At 38.8% G+C, this 27,722-nt stretch overlaps 1 protein-coding gene across 2 annotated transcripts in view; it reads left to right on the forward strand.

Annotated features, from left to right (window-relative positions):
* FAM135B (family with sequence similarity 135 member B) overlaps positions 1 to 27,722 on the forward strand; it is a 192,938-nt gene that overhangs the window by 132,029 nt on the left and 33,187 nt on the right. For both annotated transcript variants that reach the window (XR_008974967.1, XM_057429781.1), the window contains exon 7: positions 8,219 to 8,345. Coding sequence is in view for 1 of the 2 variants with exons in the window: in XM_057429781.1 (XP_057285764.1) it covers positions 8,219 to 8,345 (127 nt within the window). In the remaining variant the exon portion in view is untranslated. The remainder of the gene's footprint in view (positions 1 to 8,218; positions 8,346 to 27,722) is intronic.

Below are 27,722 nucleotides of genomic sequence, written 5' to 3' on the forward strand. Positions count from 1 at the left end.
GGGGCTCAGATCATCTCTCTTGGCTCTTTGAGCAGCTATATCCCTCTGAAATGTTGCTGCAGAGGGAACTTTGAGCAGCAGCGAAGAGGCTGGGTGTCCTTGCAGAACACTGAGCTATAACTTGAAAATTCTTGCTTTAACATTTAGAGTTCTAAATGGGGAGCACCCCAGAAGTTGCTGTGGAAGCTGGACCACTTGAGGCCAACTCCAAAACCTTAGTTTTCCAGGCAGAAGTACAGTAATAGGGGAGAACAGGAGTGTAGGATGCAGTGGTTGCAATAGATGTTGCCTCAACCCAAAACACTGCTTCCTTCACCCTTGTCTTGCCCTACACCCAACCCCTTCCACCAGGTACAGCAGCACATTTGTGACACCACTGCATGCCAACCACATGCATGCTCCCTGCAGTGATAGTTGGTGTGCAGGACAGTTGTGTCTGCACTGAGTGCTTTTGGCGGCTGCAGGTCATGGAGCAGTATCTTCAGACTTTTGGAATGTGGGTGGAATAGAGGAGAACCTAAAGCAGGAGCTGGGGGATGTCTCTCCTAACATCAAAGAAATGAGAGTTCTCTTTGAGAAGTAAAGGGCTTGACTCTGGCAACCTTATTTTACCCATGGTGACAGATGATACCAGAAAGTCTGTCAAAAGAGAAAAAAGGAGCAGTGTTCAGGCTTGAGACTACTCTCCTGCTGAATGCACTGGCTTTCACAAACTGCTTTTTTATTCTCTTACCTAAGCTCCAGAGGCCAAATGTGCATAAGCAGTTGTAGGAGGAAGGTTGAGTTAGGGCTTTTGGGCTCCAGTTTTCTGTTTTGTATTGATTTCTGGCCTGAGGCACCGACTTTTCCCTTAGCTCCCTGTCACCAGCTTCACGGCTGGTCCAGTCTATAACTGCAACCAGCAATTATTAGCCCAGCATCAGTTGTTTTGCTTCAGCACAGTTCAGACTTCAAGAAATTTTCTGCTTTTCCCAAAGGGATATGTTCATGGTGTACTAAGTCTCAGGTATGCTGCAAGCTCAGTGCCTTTCTTATATTGGACTTATTTAGGAATCAAGCAGCAAGAAACATGGTTACCTGCTTCATTAATTCCATAGACCTCTGCACCACTCTTTCCCAAGAGGAGTTAATATATGCTATGGTTTATAAGTAAAAATACAACCTGTAAATAATCTCTGAAACAAGTACCCTAATACATACTTTCTGCCACACAGTTTCCCACACTGAAGATAATGCCCTATATGTTGTTTCCTGTTAAGCAGCATGGACAATAGGATCTGGTTGGCATGTCTTACACTGGAAATTTATCCAGTGACTTCAGATGATTTATACTTTCTTCCCTGAAAGCTTCCTGGAAATGTAGGAGCTGGTTTTCAGCACCAAACTGCTACTCTCTGTACAGGGTGGTTTCCATAAAGCTCTCCTTTGCTTTAGAGCTGTACGTAATCCACCTCATTTGATGGCCACAGCTTTCTGGATGCTACTCAACTTTCTGTTCTCTTCCCCACTTTCATACATATGTCTAAGTGAAAAGCAAAGTACGTTTTCAGGATTTTAGTTGTTAATATTAAATTCTTAATTGCTCACATCCAAATTACTGCTTGAGAAATGAGAAATCTTGATGACTTCTGAGATAGGTAAAGACTGTAATAGAAATTTTTCTGGTAGAAACCAAGACATAAATACTGAATTTTTCAGTGACTCGAACTTGTTCTGCTCTGGGAAGAGGGAACATGATCAAAGGGACATGGACTATTTGAAGGTTTCATCCCTGACATAGTTCTGCTCTGCTCCACTGCACTGAGGAATCAGGCCAAAAACTGGCCATCCTTGGGCAATTTTCTCTCCCCTAATTCTTTTATTTCCAGGCATCCTCCTGTTCCTCAAAAGCACAACTGATATATCTATTGTGACACACACTCTGTACTACCCTGGAATCTGGATGCAGAACATGCAGGTCAATTTTGTTTATGATTGTAAATGTAGCTGGCACCTACTTATGGGCAGTTTATATTCAAAACTGCCAAAGATGTAATTCTGGGTAGTGAAGTTAATAAATTATCTTCTCTCCGCATCCTATTTACAAATAAATTAATCCATAGAAAGAAATGCAATATTTATGCAGTAAAGAGCTATTGCTTCCATAATACATTTATTAAAATAATAGTGGTTTATAATTTTTCTTCCAAGAACTCTTGCATAAGAACTAGATGTTTTTCCCTTTGAATTTTCTTTATTCACTACTGTTTGCTATATATCTGCAAAGATAAAACTCCACTTTGGTATGCCATTCTCCTAAGCTACCAGCCAAGAAGTCACATAAGAGAAACCTGACTATTTCTGAGTCAAACTTTCAACACTTCCCACCCCCAAATCAAAAAGGAAGATAACCCTACCTCAAACTAAATAAATACAGCTACATTGTTTTACCTGCTTTCAAGTTTTATAGCAACTAAAATTAAGCTCAGCACAAATGAATCAACATTTTCCAGCAACCAAAATCACTGAGATATTTCAAATCAGATCCCCCCTATTCTCTTTGGGATCTAGGAAGAGATATCTGTTTCCATTACAAATTTTATATTAATAAATCTTATCAGTTTTACCCAAGGAGCTCAGAACATTTTACAATCACTGATTATAACCTTAACGAAACTCCTTATGTAAGGGGAAAGCATGTAGAGGAGCACAATCTGTCAGTATCCACACATTATTCTCAAAAATGAACAATGGGTCATCCATGTAACCTCTGTGCACGTGCTAGTAGTAGTTTGCCAAAAGCCATATATCCTGGGTTCAGCAGTAGCAGTCATTTTTCCCCTTAGTAGCTGCTGCAGTGCTGTGTTTTTCTGACTTTCAGCCTGGGAACAATGCTCATAACACCAATGCTTTTAGTTGTTGCTCAGTAATGATTACTCTGACCAAGGACTTTCTGAGTCTCATGCTCTGCCAGGGAGGAGGGGAAGCTGGGAGAAAGGAGAGACAGGACACCTGACCCAAACTAGCCAAAGGGGTATCCCATACAACAGCACGTCATGCCCACTGTATAAACTGGGGCCAGTTACCTGGAAGGGCTAGATACTGCTCGGGTCGGGCTGGGTATCGGTCGGCGGGTGCTGAGTGGTTGTATTCTCTTCCCTTGTTATTTCCCTTATCATTATTATTATTGGTGGCAGCAGCAGTGGTTTGTATTATACCTTAGTTACTGGACTGTTCTTATCTTAACCCGTGGGAGTTGCATCCCTTTGATTCTCCTTCCCATCCCTCCGGGAGCTGGGGGAGAAAGGGAGGGGAGTGAGCTAGTGGCTGAGTGGTTCTGGGTTGCCTTCTGGGCTTAAACCACGACACCATATTAAAGTTTTGAGTTAGAGCACTGAGGGAAATCAGTATTGTGCATTGCATGTTACCTGATCTGTGAGAGCTTGGGGGAAGTTCCTGGTGAAATGCAAATTGTGCTGTCAGTGAAGGGTGTGAGGATTTGATTCTGAATGATGTTATTTCTATGTGACTTACTTATATTTTCCATATTTTTTAAAATCAGTAATATTTTATACATAAGGGACTGAAGGGAAAAGAAGTTATTTCTTCAGATGGTCTGTTCTAAATAGGAAGCAAGTTCATTTCTTCAACTTCCACTACTGCTTCATAAAATCCTAGAATAGTTAGGCTTGGAAAGGACCTTAAGATCATCTAGTTCCAACCACCTGCCATTGGCAGGGAAAATCAGAATATTATAATTTCTGGTCATTAGAATATGATGAATGTGTGGGGTTTTGGTTTGTTTGTTTTTACAGTTTGACCATTTCATATAGTGCAAGCTAGGTTTTTTTTTCCAAACAAGATTCAGGTCCCAGTCTTTAAATTTTGCTTTTCCCATTCTGCTGAAAGCTACAATGAAGAAACTAAGTTTTGCTCACCAGAAAAAAAAAAAAAAAAAACAACAAAAAACCCCAAAAAGCAAAAACCAAAAAAAAACCAAAAAAAAGCTCTTCATTTTGAAAAAAAAAAAACAGTGAATGAAAAAATAAAACAGATTATTTCTTTTTTTTTGGAGGAGTTTAATCTCAAAGGGAATATTATGTTTTATTAAATTGGCCTACAGCATTTATTCTGAATTACTTCAATAATACATCTGAACCAATGTTTATCAAGGCAAATCCATTTCTTATGCTAGAGAACTGCCATCTTGTTTATATATTAGAGAATTGTCCACAGAAGATAAAAAATGGGGAATGATTATTTAATATTTTGCACTATATAAGAACTAAGAGGTGCCATGTTCAGCTTTCCAACAGCAGATTCAAAAGAAAGTCCAGCACATATTGCAATGTGCAATTCATTCCAAATGATGTTACAGAGGCCAAAAGTATAAATCAAAAAGGCAGATTCATAGAAAATAATCATGGCAGGGGGTTGGAACTAGATGATTTAAGGTCCTTTCCAGCCCTAATTATACTATGATTCTCACCTGTATGTATATAGGCATGTATGTATCCATAGACAGCTTCTGTAAGAACTAGGAGACTCTTCTGATGGATAAACTTCTGGAATGGAACTGTTGGAACAAGTCCAGAGGAGGGCCACGAGGATGATCAGGGGACTGGAGCACCTCCCATATGAAGACAGGCTGAGAAAGTTGGGGCTGTTCAGCCTGGAGAAGAGAAGCTGCGTGGAGACCTCAGAGCAGCTTCCAGTGTCTGAAGGGAGCTACAAGGATACTGGAGAGGGACTCTTCATCAGGGACTGTAGTGACAGGACAAGGGTTAATGGGTTCAAACTGAAACAGGGGAAGTTTAGATTGGATCTAAGGAGGAAGTTCTTTACTGTGAGGGTGGTGAAGCACTGGAATGGGTTACCCAGGGAAGTTGTGAATGCTCCATCCCTGGTGGTGTTCAAGGCCAGGTTGGACACAGCCTTGGGTGACTTGGTTTAGTGTGAGGTGTCCCTGCCCATGGCAGGGGGGTTGAAACTAGGTGATCTTAAGGTTCTTTCCAACCCTAACTACCCTATGATTCTATGATTCTATAAAGATATCTCATAGATAAGGTCATCAAAAGAACAGCTAAAAAAATAAAAATGAAAAGTTGTTTCTTTCAATGAAAATATTAATTCTGCACTCATGTTCATTCTCTCAAACACACCCACTTTGCATCCTTTGATCTTTTTTATCCTGACTCTAAATAAAAGCTAAGGTTAACATGCAGGATAAGGATATAAATATTTATATTAAATCAGTGTTATTAAATAAATAGTCATGTAAATAACCAAGAGTTAAGATTCATACAAATGAACGTGGTTGCAGGAATAAATAGCATAAATACAGGAATTAACCCATTTTTGTGAGTAAAAATTGTCTTCAAGCATTATGTAGTTCAGAAAGCATTAGGGGAACTTTAACAGTTTGTAAGCCTTCCAGTTAAACTTTCCCTCAACAGACAGATGACATTATGGCAGGTTTCCCAAAAAACGGTTTTTGTTTTACAGTGCTATATGAAATCAATTTCTGTAAAACCAAGTGATTAAAATCCCTTCTCTGCTGTAAAAGCAAAATAGAAATAAATTAAAAAGGCATTAAAAAGTGCTTTTCTCTCCCTTAAAGCCTTTGAAAGCTTTGCTAATATTCAAATGAGGAGGTTTTTTGTGCATGCAACATTTGTTTAAGCTTCTCTCTCTGATACCATAGCAATACGTTTTTATTTCTTCTTCCTGAGCCTTTTCAGCAGACCAGGGCAGACAATATCACCCAATAACATCTGAAATTACTCAGAGCAGTTTTTATCTCTTGGCTCCTTGAAATTGCTTTAGTTTATTTATTTATTTCTGTATTAAATGTATGAAATCTGTGGAAGGAATTCATGCTGTTTAGAAGCAGCCAGCTGGAAATTTCTTGGATCACAAAAATTAATGCATACAATATATGCTACAGTCTTCTACCCCCCACTTGCTTATGGAATGTTCTTTTTGTCAATGTATAAATGCTAGCTAATATATAAGAGAGAGCAGATTGACTTGAGGCAAGGAAAGGATTTATGATTAACCTTCTGACACTAGTCCAATACCTAATTTTGCTTGAGATTTCTTTTTCTGGTGTTGCACGCATCACTCAGTTTCCCTGCATATCAGAACCTCCCCTGTTATTTGGGTGATAACAAGTATTGCTGCACTTCCATTCATTTTGTATCCATCCTTAGCATAATCTTCCTTTCTTTTGTTGTGGGCTTCTGAATAGCAGCCAGAACTTTTACCTGTCCTTAAAAACTGAATTAGGTGTAGATACCCATGAGTAATGGCTGATCTGAACTGACGTAGCCACATGATACATATCTACATAGAGAAATAACCTCAGATTGAAAGTTTTGGCAGAATAAATGACACTGCCCAGTGCCTTTTAGTTCTGGCATAATGTGGTTTTTAAATGTTTTTTTGTGCTCTCCATCTTAGAAACTTTTGTTCTTTCAAGGAGACCAGGTCTCCTGCATGTGATGTAATTTAGGATGCCAGGATGCATCAGGTGCCTGTGGATGGTGAACCCAGTCTGAAAGCTGTAGCACAAACTCAGTGGCATTACTGAGTAAATGTCTTTTTTCTCTGTAGTTCGTTAGCTTAATTCCACCTTCACCTACACAGTATCATAGAATCAGCTAGGTTGGAAATGATCTTTAAGATCATCAAGTCTAAACCTTCACTCAAGCACTACCAAGGCCACCACCAAGCCATGTCGCTAAGGGCCTCATCTGCACAGTTTGTGAACACTTCCAGGGGTGGTGACTCCACCAATGCCCTGGGCAGCCTGTTCCAATGCCTGACCACCTTCTTTCGGTGAAGAAATTGTTCCTAATATCCAATCTAAACCTCTCCTGGTGCAGCTTAAGGCTGTCTCCTTTTGTTCTATTGCTTGTTACTTGGGAGAAGAGACTGACCCCCACCTCACTGCAACCTCCTTTCAGGTAGTTGTAGAGAGTGGTAAGATCACCCCTGAGCCTTCTCTGTTGGCCTTCTTGGCTGCCTGGGTACAAACTAACTCATTTTCAACACCCTCAGCACCATCTCCTTCTCTGCCAGCAGCTTTCCAGCCACTCTTCCACAAGCCTGGAGCATTGCATAAAGTTGTTGTGGTGGCCCAAGTGCATGCTTTGTAAGAGCAACTATGGTTGCTTGCATCACCATTTAGACTAAGCAATTTGGTTTATTGTATTCACTACAAGTAGCCTGATTTCTCTCTTCAAATCTTGATGTAGTTTATGTACTGCACGTTATTACAGGGTCTAACAGTGGGGTTTATCACACCAAACTTCATCTGTTTATAAGGCAGTCATCCTAGCATCTCTTCACAGTCCACAATAAGAAATAAGCGCTTAGAGGGTGAAACGCATCTGACCTATTTGATATCACTACTTCAGAAAGATATGAGTCACACATTGGAAATACCAGTTCCTCTCCAGTGAATATAAAGGCAGCCTACATAATTTACTAGGATGCGGACATTTGCTCAGATTAATCCAGAATAAGAGCCCTAGCTGCTCATCAGGACTCTGACAGGCTCAATGCTGAGCAAACTCCAAACAAGAAGTTTCACTTTTAATGGGTCCATGCTATAAGACAGGAGACATACAGGTGCAGTCAGAAGGGAACACTACAATAGTCAGCACTGAGAGACGATGATCTCAGCCTAAACCTACTTAAATTGTCAGACTTTTGAGAAAGAATTTGGATAACAGCAAAATTGTGTTGTGAATGGGTATGGGAGAACACATCCCAAATGAATGGACTGTAGCCAGGAAAGGGGCATGCAGTTTGGGGCTGACATCTTGTAATTTTGGTGCTGGAAGCTTTATGTCATGGAACAGTGAGAAGTGGGAATTAAACTTCCAATCTGTAATAAAAGATTGGGATGAGATATAAAGGATGTTGGTAGTGTAGGGAGATTCACAATTGCACAGCTGAAAATGAAGTGTGGTATGGTTAAAGCCAGAGAGAAAGATGTTGTATCACCCAAGATGTAAGATGATGAGAAGCTGGATTAAGAGTATTATCTATGTGCATAGATGGAAAAGTAATGTTGAGAAATTACGCTGGAAAAAGATCTGTAAGGCAGCAGGGAAAGGACTGAGTGAATGATAATGCTCAAACCACTGGACCGAATGCCAAGAAAGGGGCAACAGTTAATCTTCTTTAACAATACTGCTCTTATTTTTCTTCTTAATTTTTCTTCTTTTAGTTTTGCTCGTCCAGGGAAAGGTTCATGGCTTGGTAAAGGCAACCTGGATGCAGGACCAGACCAGTCCAGTATGTCATTAGAAAATCTAGTGTTTGGAGCTGGCTACTGCAAACCCGCTTCTTCAGAGGTAAGGAGGATTCCTGTATTACTTCTATTTCACATTGTCTTCTATTTCTATATTCACATTGTCAACATTATCCGCGAAGAGCAGGCCCTGGTTCATATTGCTAATAGAGTGATTTTGTTGGAGGAAGAACCCTCCAAACACTTCTGCATGAACCACCTGGCAATTAGATATACAGTTCCTGGGTTCAGCTCTCACCTTTATGAACCATTTCAGAAAAGGCAAGATGTATGGATATAACCCTGATTGCCAATGGCACTTTTACAGCAGGAGTCACCGGGCTAGATATCTGCTGTAAGGTGAAATTCCTTATTCAGTAAAAAATCCTTGCTTTCAGGTCTTATGTTCAATGGCCACAGGACTTAAATAATTCTTAAGGATGTTGTGAAGGTTTGTGTTTGGAGTATAGAGTACTGTGTGTGCTTATGATGGGGTGTTACATACATTGCCTTACTCAAGGCAGGTCTTATTACTTACTGCAGCTGAAACAGAGAACTTGTGCAATGTTTAGTACAAAGTTGTTTTTTTGGAAAACAATGATTAATTGGGGGTTTGTAGGTTTTGGGGGGGTTTGGAGAGTGTTTTGTTTGGTTAGCGGGGGGGGGGGGGGGGTTAAGTCCTAGCTTTGAAGTGTTTCTTTTGTCAGAAATGTTTCCTCAGGTCTAGGAAACTCAACCCAGAATTCTGGAATCATTAACTTGTTAGGAAATCCCGATTTGAGGGTTCTGATTAACATGTTGCCCTCAGCTTCCCTCAACCTTTCCTGTCAAAGCTGCTCTGTTCTGTATGAATGTTAAAAATATCCTAGCCTAGAGAGGCTACTGTAGGAGAACTACCAGGGAATTAACTCAGGCTGAGAGAATGTTTGGCCTGAAGCTGCTATCTGAACCATTGGGTCGTTGTATGCTTTTTGGCAAACAAACTGACCTCAACCTCTGCGTCTCTGTTAGACAGTCACATCACATAAATTGAAATAACGGATTCGAGTGTTCGTAAAGTAATATCCGTACATCACACAAGAGAGAGGCATCTTTGTAGAGTGGTTCCTAATTTTCATTATCCTCTGCACAAATCTCTATTGTAAGAAGATAAATAGAACAGCTAATTCTCCACTCCCATTTTTCCTTTTACCCTCCATGGAAAAATCTTGGTCTAATGTGATTAGGAAACGCTATTTCCTTCTCAAATATTTTCATTAGCTGAAAAATAGAGAAAACCCTATTTTCTACCTATCTCTTCTGATAATTATTCAATAGAAGCTTGATCATAAGGTTTGGGTTTTTTTTACCTTTTTTTTAATGACAGCATAATTGTTGTGGCTTGACCTTGTCTGAATGCCAGGTGCCTACCAGGCTGCTCCATCATTCGCTTCCGCAGCACAACAGGGGCAAAGAAAGTAAGATAACAAAAACTTGTAGGTCAAGACAATGGCAGTTTAATAAAGCAAAACCAAAGGCTGCATGCAGAAGAAAGGGGAAAAAAAAGATTTGATCTCTACTTCCCACCAGAAGGTGATATCCAGCCACTTCCCAGGAAGCAGAGATTCAATACACTTAGTGGCTACTCTGGAAGACAAGCGTCGTAGGAATGAATACCTTTTTCTTAACTTCTATTGCACAGCAGATGTTACATGGCATGAAATATCCCTTTGGTCAGTTTGGGTCAGCTGTTCTGACTATGTCCCCTCCCATTATCTTGCCCACACCCAGATCACTGGTGAGGGGGGAATATTGGAAAGCCAGCCTTGATACTGTGCAGGCATTGCGCAGCAGTAGCCAAAACACTGGTGTGTTATCAACACCTTCCTAGCTATGAATACAAAGCACAGCACTGTGAGGGCTGGTGTGTGGAATATCAACTCCAACTCAGCCAGACCCAATACAATAAGTATGAGAGAAGCTGCGTGGAGACCTCATAGCAGCCTACAAGGATGCCAGAGAGGGATTCTTTATCAGGGACTGTAGCAATAGGACAAGGGGCAATGGCTTTAAAATTAAATAGGGGAGATTTAGGTTGGATATTAGGAAGAAGCTCTTTACTGTGAGGATGGTGAGACACTGGAACAAGTTACCCAAAGAAGTGGTGAATGCTTCATCTTTAAAAGCATTTAAGGTGAAATTGGACAGAGCCTTGGGTGACATGGTTTAGTGTGAGGCATCCCTGCCCATGGCAGGGGTTTGGAACTGGGTGATCTTAAGGTCCTTTCGAACCTAAACCATTCTATGGTTCTATGATCCCAGCAAGTGACCTACTAAACACCCAGATGAAAGCACTCTATCATAAGCTGGCTTTAGCACTCTGCTACCATGCAGGTCATCAGAACATCACACCCCAAACAATTATAAATAGAATGCTACACACTCCACCTCCACATGGTGAGATGTACATTTGCTTAGCTTCAGGGGTCTCTATAAGTCATGACATCTGGTTTTGATCTGAGACTTTTAATTTAATAGACCGTGATGGCTTTTTGCATATGCTGTCCCTGATGTATGGTAATGAGCAAAGATTATTGTTCTTGGTTTAACAGAAAAAATAATAATGCACAACTAGAAAAGGAACTGCTCTTGGAGTGAACCCAGCTCCAAGTGAGTCCAAGTGAATAGCGGTTTATGTGGAGTTTTTATCAAGCCATAAGGAACTGAAGGAAGAATAATAATATTTTTTACAGTGCTGCAATGCTTTCCCCTGGGTCAACTCCACTCCCCTTTACAAATGTATATATTCTGTTCCAAGTCGTTTGAATGTGTTTGTAAAATATAACTTCAATTGGACTATGGACATGTCCAGGTTTGGGGAATTTTGCAATCAGCGTCAGTGGGCATGAGAATGGGTCCTACCCATTTCATTAGATGAAAACTGCAGAGGACTCTACTCACTTTGTATATATATTGCATTGGACCTTGCCTACGCTGTTTCCAAATAAATAACTGTCAAATCCCTCACCTGAAGATATGCCACACTTTCTGTTTATTTGTTTATTTATAAGCTACTTTAATTTGATGCAACTGGCTAAATCTAGGCAAGAACAATTAATGTATCTTGTCATCCAAGGCAGACAAAGCTTCACTGGGCAGGAGGATGTAGGAAAACTGTTTTTAAAGAGACTTTGGTTAGTTCTTTTTTATATTGTAAAATGGTGTGAAATGGTTAATGTTAGTCTATCCTACTGTGGTTTTCTTCATCTCTGCAAAGCTGAGTTTGGGTCTTTCTACTTTCCATGTATATTTCTGTATTTTCCTTGATCTGAGAAATCCCCAGGCTTAAGCTCTTCAGATACATCTCCTGGGCAAGTGTGTTCTGTCTGATGTCTTTTCTAGGGAACTGAATCTGATTATTCAGTTCTCTATAATGCTGCAAACAATTGAGATTTTCTTTATTTGAGGTTTCCCTATTGAGAGTAAACCAAAAAGACCTTTTTTTTCCCCATTATTGCTGCTAGATTATTTTTCCAGAATATTTCCATTTGAGTAGAAGCCTCTGACTCATAAGAATTCTAAATCATTCTTATTGCATCTTCTTCTTCAAATCTAGGAGATGCATGTTACAACCCCAGTGAATTAGTGGTTTACTTTTTCTGAGGCTTTTACTAAATGCAGTTGATCCAATTTCATCAATTTCATGGAAGTGGCATAAATTCTACAAAGCCAAGAAGCAGACTGGCTCATAAAAGTAAACTTTGCCCTTTCTAGTGTCATCATGCTCAATAGATGGACTCGTGTCATGGCATATGTGGCATAGTTTTTGTAGCTGACGGAGATTGGAACAGTGGGGTTTTCTGTGCCTCCGTGTTAGACAGAGCCAGTTCCAGCTGGCTCCATAATGGACCTATTACTGGCCAAGGCTGAGCCCACCAGCAACGCTGGAAACACCTCTTTGATAATATATTTAAGAAAGGGTAAAAAGCAATGTGCAGTAGCTGAGAGACAGAAAAGTGAGAAAATATAAGAGAAAAAACTCCACAGACACCAGGGTCCCCTGCAGCCTGTCCCTGCCCATCGCAAGGGGGCTGGAAGTAGATGATCTTAAGGTCCTTTCCAACCCTAACTATTCTATGATTCTATGACACAGGTTGTCCCACTGCAGTCCATGTAGGACCCTATGCCAGATCAGGTGGTTGTGCCCTAAAGGAAGAGGTTTTAGATTTTTCTTATTTCTCATTCTACTCAGTTTAATTAGCAATAAATTAAATTAATTCCCCCATGTAGAGTCTGTTTTGGCCATTACAGTAATTAGTAAGTGATCTCCCTGTCCTTATCTTGACTCGTGAGGGTTTTGTTGCATTTTTCTCCCTTTGTCCTGTAGAGAAAGGGAAGTGATAGAGTGGCTCAGTGGGAAACTGGCAGCCAGACAAGGTCAACCTGCCACACATGGTTCAGACAAGATTTGAACATATAGCTTCAGTACAGTGGTGGCTGGATTTACAGTAGAACCAAGCCCCCAGCAAAGCCAGAATTGCACTGAAATCTGATGTTACTAGTAGTAAATCATGTTTTCAAGCCATCTGTTGAATACGAAGTAGAGGATTCTTGACATATTATCTCTAGGCCATGCATCTTATTTTACCTTTTTCTTCTTCATAAACATGGTCCATCAGAGAGTGAATTTTCTTTTTCGACCCATAGATTGACTGTGTTAGTTCTCATCTAGTTTGTGTAGTTCATTTGCTGTTTTCTTACTGAAAACGCAGGTGACTGCCTTCATTTCTAAAGAAAGGCTGTATCAGTCATCAGCTCCCCTTGCCACTAGCTTAGGAGTTAATCTGCTGTGTGTTTGGGCTGCTGAGGTGCCACTGCTTAATGATAGATCCTGAAGGCTCCTTGTTCTACACTTTCACACTTCTTAACGCAGAGACTAATTAAATGCCAGGGGCTTTGGACTGTACATGTGCATTTTCCAAACGACTTCTGAACACCTCTGACAGTTTCCATATTCCTTGGCTTAATAGACTAGTTACAATAATTAATCCTATTTAAATCTTGGTGATTTTTTGTTAAGTCCTCCACTCTCTTCCCTGTCATGTACTCAGCAAACAGGGATCTTCCCCTTCTCCATTCCTCCTCCCCTCCTTTTCTACTAGTTTCTATCTAGACTATGCTTTTGCTTTCAAGTACAATTGAGAAAGCAGTTATTCTTACTGAAATAAGAATTTTTCGTTGTCAGATAAATATGAAGGAAGATGCTTTTGGGGTTGAAAACCCATTAAAGAACAATCTACAAAATAAGAAAATGTGCTAGTACTTTCTCAAGCTCTCTTCAGCCCACAACCTATACTCACAGAAAATATGTAACACACTAGATATGTCCAAAATAGGGTTGTATCTACTGCAGACTCATGAGCTGTGTGTGACTGGCTTCCCTCAGGGGCATCTGAATTCCCCTTAGGGTCTGCTAAGTTGTTTTTCCCTGTGAGAAAGTTCAAGGGGTTGTTCTGGAGGTTACAAAGTCTGGATCTGAACATCACACTGACTCATGCATTCAGATTATCTCTGCAGCAGTAAGAGCTGGACATTAAAAATATCTACAGATCCTACATCTGCAATAAAGTAAAAAGAAAATGTTCCTTGCAGAACTAAAAATTGAACGGTTGCTTATACTTCAAGAGATTTATGCCTTACCCTGTACCTAAACCTCTTCTATATCCACTATTGTCAGGCTGGTTTATTGTCTTTGTAATATTGTGCATCACATGCCTGCTGTGTCATAATCAAGTTGAGTCAATGACATACTGGGGTTTATTAATAAACTATACACACAGTAATCTAATTTTCATTTGGATAGCAGTTGCACTGCAGATAAATTGACTTTTAAGTAATGAGATTGATTAATCATATGACTTCCCATTATTAAGACACTGGTGTTTGGTAAGAAGTGTTCTTATTCCATGAAGCATTGATGTAGCTACCCCAAAAGACATGAAGTGTGAGTCCGGCTTCATGCAACAGCTAGGAGTGTCATTCAAATAAAATTGCATTGGCGCTGAGAGTTCTTTACCACAGTTTATTAATATTTTCATCTTTTCAGCAACATATTAAAAAACAAGGCTGTTTCAGCCTAACAATAAAATGTTATTCAAACCTACATTTTTGTGTCACATAGGAGTTATTTGTGGTTTAGTCTTCTTTTCTGCTCTATAGTTATGGCTCTTTGGCCACAATAGTTCACTTTTTCAGCTCTTGAAAATGGAAGATTTTGTATCAGAGAATAGCTCATGTAGGATCCATTGTGGGATTTTTAGCCTGAAATCCCAGTTTAGCTGGGAGAAGATGAATACGTAGCTGTAAACTTAATTTCTCTTCAGACAGGAATCTTAATGCAGAGTTTAATAGTATCCTTTTCTTCTTTTATTTATAGACACAGCAGCCATCTTTCTGACTTAAATCCATTGTTAATTCTACAAAAGAACTAAAAATTTGTAAAAGACTAAAACACCACTATTTCCTTTTAAAGGAAGGGCAATGTGTATGTTCGTTTCTTTTTTCCTTTGAAACTAACCAAAGTTCTCTATCTTCTACTAGGAAAAAAGGGACCTGATGTGTCTACAGGACTATGAAGTTGTCAAGTGTTTTTTTTATTCTTTTTTCTTCTTAACTGTGTGCCAAGAGAGATGTTTCACTAGCAATGTCTGAGTTTTACAAACTTAAGGCATAATGAAGATTTTGATTTTACCAATTTAGAAGTACAGTGTGTATATAACTGGTATGTATTATTTAGGAACAGGACTCTTTCAGTGTCTTGCTTTAGCAAACAATGATTAGTTGTGATTGGACTCCAGCAGATGTCCAACACATAATTACAGTGAAATAGTAAGAGAGCTGATATATTGTTCTTTATAAGGTGTAATGACAAGTATCTTTAATCAGTGTTCAGGGCACCATTTGTGATAATTACTGATGAAGTCTTTAATCTTCAGTTTCCTGAAGATAAATGGCTGATTTTAGGAAAGAACTAAATGATTTCCTAGCTGTAGTAGAAAACATAGTAACTAATAATGGGACAATAACTAGTTTCTTTAATCACTGTCATTTTTCTTTCCTGAGGCTCTTATTTTTTGATCTGTCATATGCTGAGAACAGCAAGGCAATGTTCTGCATTATGATAGAGTTCAAAACAGAGATTAATTTGGGATTATGTCTAAAACATGATGTTGAAAAAGCTTTACAATCTTTTCACTATGGGTGTTCAATGAAAATGTCATGGAATAATCTGGAAATTCTTGTGACACTCCATGCAGGATGTTGATGGAGTCCTTCAGGAGGAAGTCCTCAGGAATTGCTAATATTCAATTGATAATCGTCTCCTTTTGAAAATCAATAGAATTTGCATAGGAAGTTTCACTTTTCCTACTACTTTTTTTTTTGCTATTTTTCTGCAATGCTTCTCTATTACAAAGAATCAGACTGCTGCATACTCTTTGCAATCTTCCTGTTTCTCTGCATTCTACTGTGAAAAAGTCAATCAAGTCTGGACTTGTTTAACTGAAAAGAAATTTTTTCATAGCTAACTTAAAGTAGTTGTGAAAGGAGTGGTAAAAGGAAGAATTAGCATGGAGAACTTATTTCTCTTTCACAGCTACTATTACAGTTATATACTGACAAAATTATTTGAAACCCCATCAACATTTCTCAATTCGGGACTGAAATCCACTGTTGTACAGTCATTCATTTGACCAACATCATTTAAAGTTTTCCCTTTCTACAGATTTTAGCATTGATTTTTGAGGAAGCTTATAGGAGGGAGCATGGGACAGATGTTTCTTTCTTTCATCCGTGAAATGGAGTGCAGGGCAGCAGGAACAGCCTTTATACTCTGCTCTTTAGGAAGTTGATTTGGCTGCTCTCTGCCTTTTGACAGAGTGCTTTATGATTCAGTTTTTCATTCTTCTCAGTATTTTTTTCCAGTGGTACTTTGTTGAAAAATTATTTTCAATTATTTTCAAATGCCCTAAGGACCACTAGGCAATAATTCCCAATGACTGATGATGAGAGAGTTCTTGAAAGGAGACCTAATCAATTCTCATGGCTTCCAAGCTGACAGCCTTTCCAATAGGAGCACAGATGCCAACAACAGCACAGTTAAGATCCAACATCTGGAAGCTACCCCTTTGCTATTGGCAGGTGTCCCAGACAACAGCTCAGGGACTGAGGAGTGAGAAAAGAGATTCCCTATTTTTCCAACCAGTTTGTCTTGTTTTGTGGAAACACATGTTCAAGTGACAGTAAAAGCCTGTATTTCTGTTCAAAATCATCACACTGGTCATAATAACCCAAGAATCAGTTTCTCAGCTAGTATGTTTTTTTTGGGGCAGTGCTTAGGAGGAGCACTTCTTTCCATGGAAGCATATTCCCTCTGACATCACCTTGTGTGTAAGTGACTGCTCCAATGATCTCATGGCTTCTCTGAGGATCAGACAAGTTTCAGTAGTCTGACAAACAGAAAAGATTGGGCTAAGAGAATAGAGATGGGTAAGTGTGTTATGATTCTCAAAAGTATTGCCAGACAGAGGAGAATAACATTAAAGTTTAGCTGACATACATAACGCATTTTTTGAAGCTTCATGGCAAGATAAGAATAATTTTAGATCTTCTGTAGAAGAATAATTTCTCCTGGAGTTTATTTGATTTAATCACATGTTCAAAGTCTGCACTGGAGTGTTTTGATGATTGGAAAAAGAAAAGTAATTGCGGGCACAATTAGGTAATTCTTCAAGGAAGATCTTTCCAAAATCCAGACAGTGTGTGAGTATTCAGGCAGTTACACATGAGTATTTGGGTGAGAATCTGGGTTGAAAGATTTATTTAGCCTAAGCTAGATACAATCAGATGAATATGACCTTACTTACATTACTTCTTTGACTATTGTGAACTTTGAGAAATTAAGCTTCCAGTCAGTCTGGTTTTACACCAGTATTTACCTCTGCTGTTCCCAGCTTTATAGGATGGTGTTTGAATATTGTCCAGTGTATTGACCCTGTCTGTGCACTCAGTCACTGTATTATCCCAGGACAGCTGAGTGTGTCATGAGGTATGAAGTACCTGCAGCATCATTCATCTGTAGCCTCTGGCTTCTGATAAGTCAATTAAGGCCAACAGCCTTTTCTCATCATTTTCCTGTTTGTCATGTTTGTAGATTCATAGAATGATTTGTGTTGGAAGGGACCTTTAAAAGTCATCTAGTCAAACCCACCTGCAATGAACATGGACATCTTCAACTAGATTGGGTTGCTCAAAGCCCCATCCAACACAACCTTGAATGTTGCTGGTTATAGGGCAACTACAGCCTCTGTTCCAGTGTTTCAGCACCCTCCCAGTGAAGAATTTATTCTTTATATCTAGTCTAAATCTTCCCTCTTTCAGTTTAAAGCCATTACTCTTTCTCCTATCGCTACAGGCCCTATTAAAGAGTCTGTCCCCATCTTTCTTATAAGCCCCTTTTAAGTATTGAAAGGCTGCAATAAGGTCTTCCAAGATGTTCTCTAACTCTCTCCATAAAGCCATAAAGTCAGTTGAAGTCTGCTCTTTGATGACCCACCCCAAATGTCATTGTCATCTCATAGTTTTTTATTAGGTCTTGAAACAATCTGAAATGTCTCTGTTGGAATTATACCTACCTGGCACTGGTTTATAGAGTTGGCTGATGAGAAACAATGGCATAAGCCTGAGCAGGGCAGAGTGGTTTATAGGGCAAGGTGAAGTTATGTTCCAGGAGGTGGTAAAGCACTGTTTCTGCTCTATGTATTGTGTTTCTTTTCTAAGCAAACACCGGAGCTGTCAGTCAAACCCTCCTTCTCCTCTGCTGAACTCATTAGAAGTATTTTATTTAAAACCGTAAAATGATGGCCTGCAGAATAAATGGTAAACTCCTCATGGCTCATGGAATTTGATTGTCTTTGGGTGTAAATTACTTAAGGGCTGGTATATGTATTATGCATTATGCATAGTACAAGAGGTATCAACTGGGCTAGGAAAATGAACCTTGAAAAAGTAATACTTATGCAAATTTATACAGCTCCAGCTATTGAAAAGTTCCTCATTCTGCTGCAGTAAATTACAGCAAATTAATATAGGTGTCTTAAAGTAACATATCCAGGAAAGTTTCTGATTAGCCATTACTTCTGTTCCAGTGTTAAAAAAAAGAAATTGTGGATTTCTGAAGTGATGAAAAAGGCTGTACATTGGTTTATAATTGGCTTTGCAACTTGATGTATGTTTGCATGCATGTCAAAGAGCTATAAATGATCCATTGCCTGAGAATGTCATAAGTGAAGACTTCAGGAAGGCAGCATAATGGCAGCATTAAACATTGAGCTGTTTCTTGCCAGAAGAAGGCATAGAAATCACATCCCCCCCACATCAAAGAAAAGACCAACTTTATCACACCTAGGCCAAAGCAGAGCATTTCTTCTGCAGACTGATGGCAAGAAGGAATGTGCCTGTAACCAGGGTTAGAAATGATTATTTTGGGGTGTGATTGGTTGAAAAAAATAATGCTACAGAAAAAATCCCACCAGGTTTTGAAACATTTCTAAGAGAATGGATATTTATTTGCCTTATTTGATTTTACAACAAGCCTTCAAGTAGAATCTCGCAAGAGATCTTCACTTGATTATTTTTCACAATACAGTAACAGACAAAATTCATGCAACCTGAAAAATAGCATATGTAGAACCAGTAAAAGGGTTGTTTTTTCTCCATTTCTATACACCATAAGGTAGCTGATGTAACACATTGCCGGAAGGTGCTACTGTGAAGTTTGTTGGATTTGCCAGAACTGCACAAACCGACAGCATTGATGATTCCTATAATCCTTGTTCAGGAAGGATGGGAACTGTGAGGGCTGTGGTATAAGCCAATATTTAGTCAATCTTTCCTTAAATCATGCAATTGCTGAAGTTGTCGGGGCTTAGGTCTAGCTTTTCTTTTCTTTGTTTATCTGTGTCTCCTCAGTGAGTATTTGATACTTAACTACGATTGGTTGCAAAACAAAACTTGCTGGACTTCAGCTTTGATCGAGTTTGGCAAATCAGTGTATTTTGCTCACATTTTTTGGGAAAAGTGAGAAGTCAGTCATGAACCAAGTGAAAAGAGGGGGATATGCAAGAACATTTGGAAATAATAATTAAAAATAATAGTGCTATCAATAGAGATATGATTTCTTCCCACCTGCTTATGACTCATAGGAACCTACTTGGTAACACTGTGGCTGTGTAACAGACTGAAAGAAACAATAAAATTAAAAACCTGCCTTAGTAACGAAATGTCAAACTGCTTAAAAAATGAACCTGTAAAGGTTGAAGCAATTTGTCACTGCCAAAAGACAGCTAAATATTTCCTCTTTAGCCATTGTTTGGAAATGTTGCTAATGTTTAAATTTAACAAGCTGAGGAAGACATTGGAAATAATGTTATGATTGTTCTAACTTTTATCTTCATTTTTAAAGACAAAACTAATAAACCATCACGCAGCAACTGCTCTGGTGATAGAGATCGCCACACTGAATGCTGGGCCAAGCTCTCAAATAAATATATTTGGGTGGGCATGTTGGTGCCTCTCTCTTCTTTCCTATGAGACTCTGTGTGATCAAGAACTAAAATGACCCACTGGGAAGCTATAAAAAAAAGTCATTTCAGAAGCCAAGCCAGTGGGAGTAGAATGACAGGATTCAAAGTGATCTTGGCCTCATGCAGAAGTAGTCTGAAAAGTAAAAGGTGCAGTTCCTAAACGTCCTTTATGGGCAGGAATAGCAACATACCAGAAATCCCAAGAGGCTCATGTCCTATACCCATTCTATTAAAATAATTCGCAAGCCATCTTGGTTTCTTGATGTCTCTATGTCATGTTGCAAGTCAGTAGAGATGTGTTCCCTACAGCTAATACCAATGTGTTTTGACTAAAGCAAAGGCTGAGGCTGTTAGATTGATAGGAAATATAGACAAATACTGCAATGCAAAGAGATCCTCTTTTGTCTTTTTTGTTTGGTTGGGTTTTGTCCAGCTTCCTTTTATTCTAGGTTCCCCACGAAAAGGCAAAATCTCTTATTTCATATTGCATGATGTTTGAGCAATGGTCCTTAGATTTTTCTTGTGGCAGTATCAAACTCTTAAAGGTCTTTTCTCCAAAATGTGAACTAGAAATGAGGAAATTCATCACCTCATCTAAGTGGGACTTGCCTTTTGATAATCTCTAGTATCTTTTCTGCTCTTTTTTCCTGCCTGGTTCTTTATACATTCCTTTCATCACACAGGAAGATTCCTGTCCTTACTTTTGAATCTTTTCTTTTGCACAAATATCAAACATGTCCATCTCAATGGTATCTGAGAAGCAAATTCTATTTTTACTTGCAAGTCTTACACCAGTCCTGAAAGAAGAGATACAGAAACAGAATACTACTTCTTGGAGTAACCAGCAACCCATCTCCTCCCATTTCTTATTACAAATCTTCTAAATTAAGACTCCAGTCTTATGCCTTCAGTAAATTTCTCCTTCTTCTTCCCCATAGATCAGGATCAATGTTCACTTTGTCACCAAATTCCCCACTTGCTAGCAGAAGGCTCTTTGCCTCTGCTCAGCGCACAGGTAATGCTTATAACAGTCAATAGGCTGCTCCAATGAGCTCACCTCTCAATTTAAGTACATTTCTCAGGTTGCTGTTGTGTATAAAATGAGCTTAATTTGTGTACAACCACTGTCAAAAGTTCCAGCTATTCATATTGATAAATTTTACTCAACCTTCAGATTTGGAATATAGTCTTCAAAATAAACAATATTTTCAAGCTGTAGTAACACTAGAAGCCCATTCTTTATCTTATGACAAGTTGGTTCTCTCATGTTTGTAGTCATTCTTCCTCCATATATGGACATATAGCTGAGTATAATTTTATTTTAAGACAGTAACAGGTTGCAAAGTGGTTGGGCTTTTTAGACTTAAAATAGCAGCTTCGTGTGCTGCTGTCTCAGGGTCTTCACACAACTCAAGCACAGCTTGTTGGGAAATTACACTAAGACAAAGCTATGTCTTCATTGTCATGATCTGCTGTGTGAACAAAGCAAGCTTGGTTGCTATAGGTAGGTTTCTTTAATGAGACTGCTGAGTTGAGCCTGTGCTTATGTAGTAGGTTATCAGTCAGGACCCTTTTCCTCTGATTCCAGTGATAACGCTCCATCTTGAAAATAGGACTCGGCAAATGTCTTACCACTGTGATAATGAATTTTAACACAATTTCTGTGAACATTTTGGAAGGGCAAGAAAGGAACCAAATTTCAGAAGCCCAAATGAAGTAGAACTGAGACAAGTGAAGTGTGACTTGGGTTATTTCTCAAAACTGAATGACGTGCAGAGAATGCAATGTCAGCCTAGTTCTCCTCTTATATGTCCATTGGTAATGCATATTCCTAACAAGCAGGAAAGCCCAAATACTGCGGCCAGAGACAGTCCTGAGTTCAGTGCCTGAGTTCAGTCCACCACCAAGAAACTGTGAAATAGGAGTAGAATCATAGAATAGTTAGGGTTGGAAAGGATCATCAAGTTCCAGCCCCCCTGCTGTGGACAGGGATACCTCACACTAAACCATGTCACCCATGTATTACAGTAGGTTGGAATATATTTTCTATAAAAACATTCTCTGTGAATCCTACTGTTTACTGCTCCTCAGCTTAAAAATCTGCTGTGGCATCCTGTACTATGTTACATGATTCAGCACATGGCAATTTCTCTAGCTTCCAAATGTAGAAAGATGAGTTTAAGGTATGTTTTAATTTGTGTCTTTAACCTATTAAGAGGGTGTGCAAGGTCTGTTTTTGTGCTTAACTCACTAGTCTTAGAAATGTGAAACCACAATAAGAGATAACTTGTAATCATTATTGCCAATGTCTTTTATTTTTTTTTTTTTAAAGGGTTTTCAATTCACTCTGAACAAGGAAATAATTTCTTTCTAAGCTGTCCTAACACTTTCTTTTTTCCCCTGTTTGGACACTGAACTGTGAAATCAATTATTCCTGTAGCTCTAGTCATACATAAATGGAGACCCAAGCCTGAAGTCACTTTCTCTCTGTGACTGGCAGTATTTAATAGAGCCTGGCATTTCTAAATATGAAGCTGTGATCCTTGCTACTGCTTTCATTAAATAAAGAGTATTTTAAAGTGACCATTTGCACTAGGTCTGTGCAACAGACCCAGAAAATAACGCTGAACCGAGTAGTTTGATGCATGCAGTACGATAGAAGTTCACTGTGTTTATAGCATATTGCACCAAACACTATGACAGAAATGGCATCTGCAAGAGAACTGGTTTTAACTAATTCATTTGTCAGGTCCCAATCAGGCCACATGCTATAAAGTATCTTCAATTGTCTCTTGTATCAGCCATGGCCTGCAGGGAGCACTATGAGGACAACACAAGATGGGATCTTCACTTCCCTTCACACCACTTCTTCCATCTCAGGTCCCTCTAGTTCCCCCTTTTTCTCTAAGTTAGAGGATTTCCAAGCTCACTCTAGACACAGATAAATACTCGCTCTGGGACTGCTTGTAATCATCTTGGATCCAGCAGTTACCTCTGGGTGAATTATCTGAATCATTATCTCTGAAGCATTCATACGGTCTGAGAGAACAAGATATCTATTCCAATTCCACAATTCTCTCCCTCTGCCTGCACCTGAAAAGAGTGGCTCAGATGACCTTTCTGAGCATTAGCTTTCCCAGATATAAACCACAGAAAATGGTACTGACTTATTTACAATGCTCTTTAGCTTTTCTATATGACAATCACTGTATAAGAGAAGAGCCTGCTAATCCTTGTGTGTTGTTTTTATTGCCATTGGTATTTCAATAATTCCAGGCTAACACAGATGTAACCGCCCCAATTAAAATCCTGATTCTTCCTCTAAAAGCTGGAGATTTACAGAAGTAAATTAAATTAGATTAAATTAGAAGCTGTTACCTCTAAGCCCGAAAATATCACAATTTATTAGGAAAGGACAGTTCAAAACTGTATGAATTACTTTCTGGCTTTTTTTAGTAAGGGCTGGGGTGAAACTTCTCTGCCCATCTCTGAATTGTCTGCATCCAGTCTTCTAGTTTAATTTTCTTTCATGTAAAGTCTGTGGAAAGCAAGAAGAATTTCAATGGAATAACATACTGTAACATCAACATTAGAAGCAGAGAGTATGAACTGTGCTTCAAAAATGCCTGTTTCTTTCTCTCTCTGTGTTATAATGTGCCAGGGTGACAAGCTGAGCTGGACATGTTTGCATGCTAAAATTTTCCTAGGTACTAATCTCACCATTCCTATGTGAGCAAACTGGGACACGTGTTAGAGCTTTGATCATTGCCACCTATGTATTTAATTGCAAACTTTTATAAACCAAAACTATTAGGATGCTTTAAGATCCTGGGAAGCATATATTTATTTATTTACTTATTCAGTCATTCGTTCATGTATTTTGTGTCAAACAGTATACAGCATTAGTGGAAAGAGAAAAATTGCCCCAGCAGCTGCTAACCTGCATGATTACATAGCATAAAGTCATCTACACCCCAACTAGAGCAGGACCTGAACATATCCCTCCCTGTTGCTATGTATATAAAGGTTGAATCAAACATTTTTGGTATTTTCTATTGCCCTGAATACCAATTCTAATAGCAGAATGAATAAGATCTCCTTCTATGTGTGTAACTGTATACAAAGAGGTGGGAGAGAAAAAAAAATGTTAATAAGTGTCCTTTTAAGACCTGACTGTTTTTATGCCTGCTGCCTGCAGTGATGTGTAATACAAGTCAGCTCTTCAGCTGAGGGGTCCTTTTTTGATCACAGCAACAGGAGGGGATTTGCTTTCCTTATCTGTGAGTAAGCAGCATGGACTCTAATCAGAAAGGACAATGTACTAAGGCCCTTTTTGATGTCTTCACTGTGTTATATCACTTAGGAGGTCAGAATTTACACCATCTGTGTGTATCTGTATTTATAAATATTAAAAATAAATTACTCATAAAAGCCATCTATATATGCATCTGTTTATCTATGTGTCTAAGCTGACCTCTTTTTTGCATAAACAATTATTTCCAAGCAGTTTGAAAATCAAATACTGTTTTTTTTCCCATATAAAATATTTATTCAGTATTGGTGTATCACCTCTTAACCGAAGGATAAGTGTGATTTGTGACTATTCCCTACACAGATCCTTAATAATAACGAGATGAAGATATGGACTAATATGTATCGTTTTCATATATACATCCAACAGAGGGAAACAAAAACATATGACTTTTCTTGTGCCAGATGGTTTCAGTGCTCATCTTGGAAAAAGTAGGCCTCCTGTCAGACACCTGCTCTAACTTCCATAAGACATCTTCCCCAGTGATTAATTTACTGCTAAAGAAATGTTTTTATGGCTTTAATTTTCTCTATGGTGATGTATTACCCTATAGATTAAGTGGAGGAAATGGTAGTTTCCTCCTTCTTATTTATCATCATCAGAATTTTTGAATATTTCTATAGAATACCCATGTGCATTTACATGAGGAGCCATTATGATTGTAGACACTTGTGATGATGCATAGGATATGACTTGACCTCCATACACTAGGCTCAGCTTTCGATGTGATATGAAAAATAGACTTCAGACAAGCTGAACATTTCAGAACTTAACTTCATTTGTGTTGAATAGAAATAATAAAACTGTGAAATGTCCCCGATTTTTCTGCTAGAAGAATTTTTATGGAAATTCATGTGACCTGTGATGCATTATCATTTCACTAGAATGGTATTTTTAGGTGGAAATTTTCCTGTCAAATACTTCCTTGGCCACTCTTCCTTTCTCAGCCATTTGAAACTAAAAAACCTACAGTTTGCCTTTTCAACAGTAGCTTACATTATTGAAACCATGAGACACAACCATAAGAGCTACCAGGATAGTTATCTTCTACTTATTGAGAGGATGGCTCTTTTTCAAGCCTGATGGTTTCTGTTTTTCAAGGGTCTCAAAACCTTTCTTCCTGTTAATTTTGTAAAAGTGAAAATTATCACTAAATCTGACTCCAAACTCAAAAATTTCTTCTACTGCATTATCATCCCTGTGGTTCTGACAAAACAACTAAATGTAAGAGCCAATATAAATGGCAAATTGTATCCTATATTTATGAAATGCCAACCTACATTTTCTTACATAACAGATTTAGTGAAAGGCAAAGCATAAATATTTCCATATATTGTCAATCTCTTTGCAAATGTTGTCCTTTATTGACACTTTTATTTAGTGTAGCTAGTAGAAGAACTAGTAGTGCTCTCCTCCCCTCCAGTTGCAGGGAATGATGAGGGAAATAACAAGAGGAGACAGCAGTCCACTACCTGCCTCTGAGCCTGGTGTCTCCAGCAGAGTTTTGGGGGTTTTGATCAGAGGTTGGTCTACACGATACCAGGTCTGCTGGCGACAGACAGAATATGCCTGTCTCAAAGGCAAAAAGGATCTTTGAGGAGGAGTTAGCAGCTTCATTGAAAGAGCTTTGAACTAGATATGAAGAGGAAAGGGATAAAATCAGGCTTGCTAGAGATAAGCCCGAGGGCAGCACACCAACGTCTGAGGGACTAGCAAGGTCCTTCGGTCCGCAATCTCAGGGGAGGTAGGGGACAGAGGTACACATGGCATCAAAGACGTAAGGGTTCTAGATGCTAGAAACCATGGAAGTACCTGACAGTGGGTGTCTGTCTCTTCTCCCAAGTAACAAGTGATACAACAAAAGGAAATGCCCTCAGGTTATGCCAGAGGAGGTTTAAACTGGATATTAGGGAAAAATTCTTCCTTGAAAGGGTTGTGTAGTGCTGGAACAGGCTGCCACAGCCACACAGCACTGACACAGGCTGCCGTGTCATCATCCCTGGAAGTATTTAAAAGACGTGGCATTTAGGGATATGGTTTAGTTGTGGACTTGCAGTTCCAGGTTGGGCATGATGGTTTTTTTCGAACCTCATTCTGTGATTCCATGATTCTAATGTCATAAAAATCAAAGAAAAATATAATGATTTTATTTTTCTTTTGTTTTTGAGCTTTGGATAACAAACCATCATATCATGTACAAGACTACTAAATCAATACAAGCAAGGCTATTACTTCAGCTGATGGAGTACACATATTCAAGTGCATCCTAATCCAATATATCTGTTTATCTTGCAATTTTGGTTCTAGGATTCACTTTGTTTGATGGAAGGTACTTCATTTTCTCAATTTTTCCTAATTGTTTCTCCCATAAGCATGTTGTCTTCCCATTATACTGGAAGAATGTGAATATATGAGCTGGCTTATGTGGTTGTCAACAATCCCTCAAGAAAGTTCTGTGTTCATACATCTGCTGCTGTCAGATAAACAGAGAGATGTACTGGTCTTCTGCCAGACAGAATCAAGGTTTGCCTATTACATGTAGAGCACAATCTTTCTGTTAGATAAATATTTTAAATCCCTTTTCTTTCTTGACTGCCCATTTTTACCACACCTTTACACATTAAATGTCTTGGGGACTTTTCCTTGTCTTTCAAAGAAGGCTAAATTCAGCCACCATTTAGAAAAGTCTCTGGGAGCACTTGCAGAGTGACACACACACAGGCAGCATGATTGAATATGCATTGTTTACTGAGGAAACAAGGCTAAGAAGAAACAGTATGTCACCACAGAATGACATCCACAAGTTGGCCACTGTGGAATTCCGTATCTTTGAACTGTCTGGCACAGGGATCTAGAATTTATTTTCTATTGCTGAGTGAATTAATGAAGGGGAATTGGTTTGTTTTTTTTCCATAGCTGGATGGAAATGTAAATATACATATATAGATTCATGTAGGCATACATATAGGTATATATATTGTTGTTTGAATTGGTGTTTTTTTTTTTTCTTATTAGGCATTCTCATTGAAAATACTTAAATTTGAATCCTCAGGGTTCTTTTATCCCTTTGGATTTCATGTCATTTCTGCCATAGGAACTGTTTTGGGGCGTAGTTACATCGTAAGCTCTTTAAGACAAAGAGAATTTCTGGCATGTTCCAGTTTCAGAAAAAGAAATGTGGTAAGAATTTCCTCTTCTCCAATCAGTGGCACCCCCTGCTCAAGCTGTATATTGTACTTTTTAACTTCACAACATCGATTTTATTAAAAAGGATATATCATATCTCCCTCAACATTTATAGCCATGTGTGGCCCTTCACATAAAAAGGGGATATCTATGGGTCTACTATTGGTTTCTCAGCAAAAAATGAAAAACAAAATTAGAGGAGGAAGAGAAACATTGGATGGTTGGTTGGTTGATTGGGTTTTTAAACTAACACTTTGCTAGTATAAATGTTTGTGAAACAACAAGCATAGGATAACTGGCATAATATGAGCTGTGTGACATC

This window comes from Pezoporus wallicus, unplaced genomic scaffold (genome assembly GCF_028554395.1).
Source record: "Pezoporus wallicus isolate ANWC-B61680 ecotype Strahan unplaced genomic scaffold, APGP_CSIRO_Pwel_v1 contig_7545, whole genome shotgun sequence".
Taxonomy (NCBI): Eukaryota; Metazoa; Chordata; class Aves; order Psittaciformes; family Psittacidae; genus Pezoporus; species Pezoporus wallicus.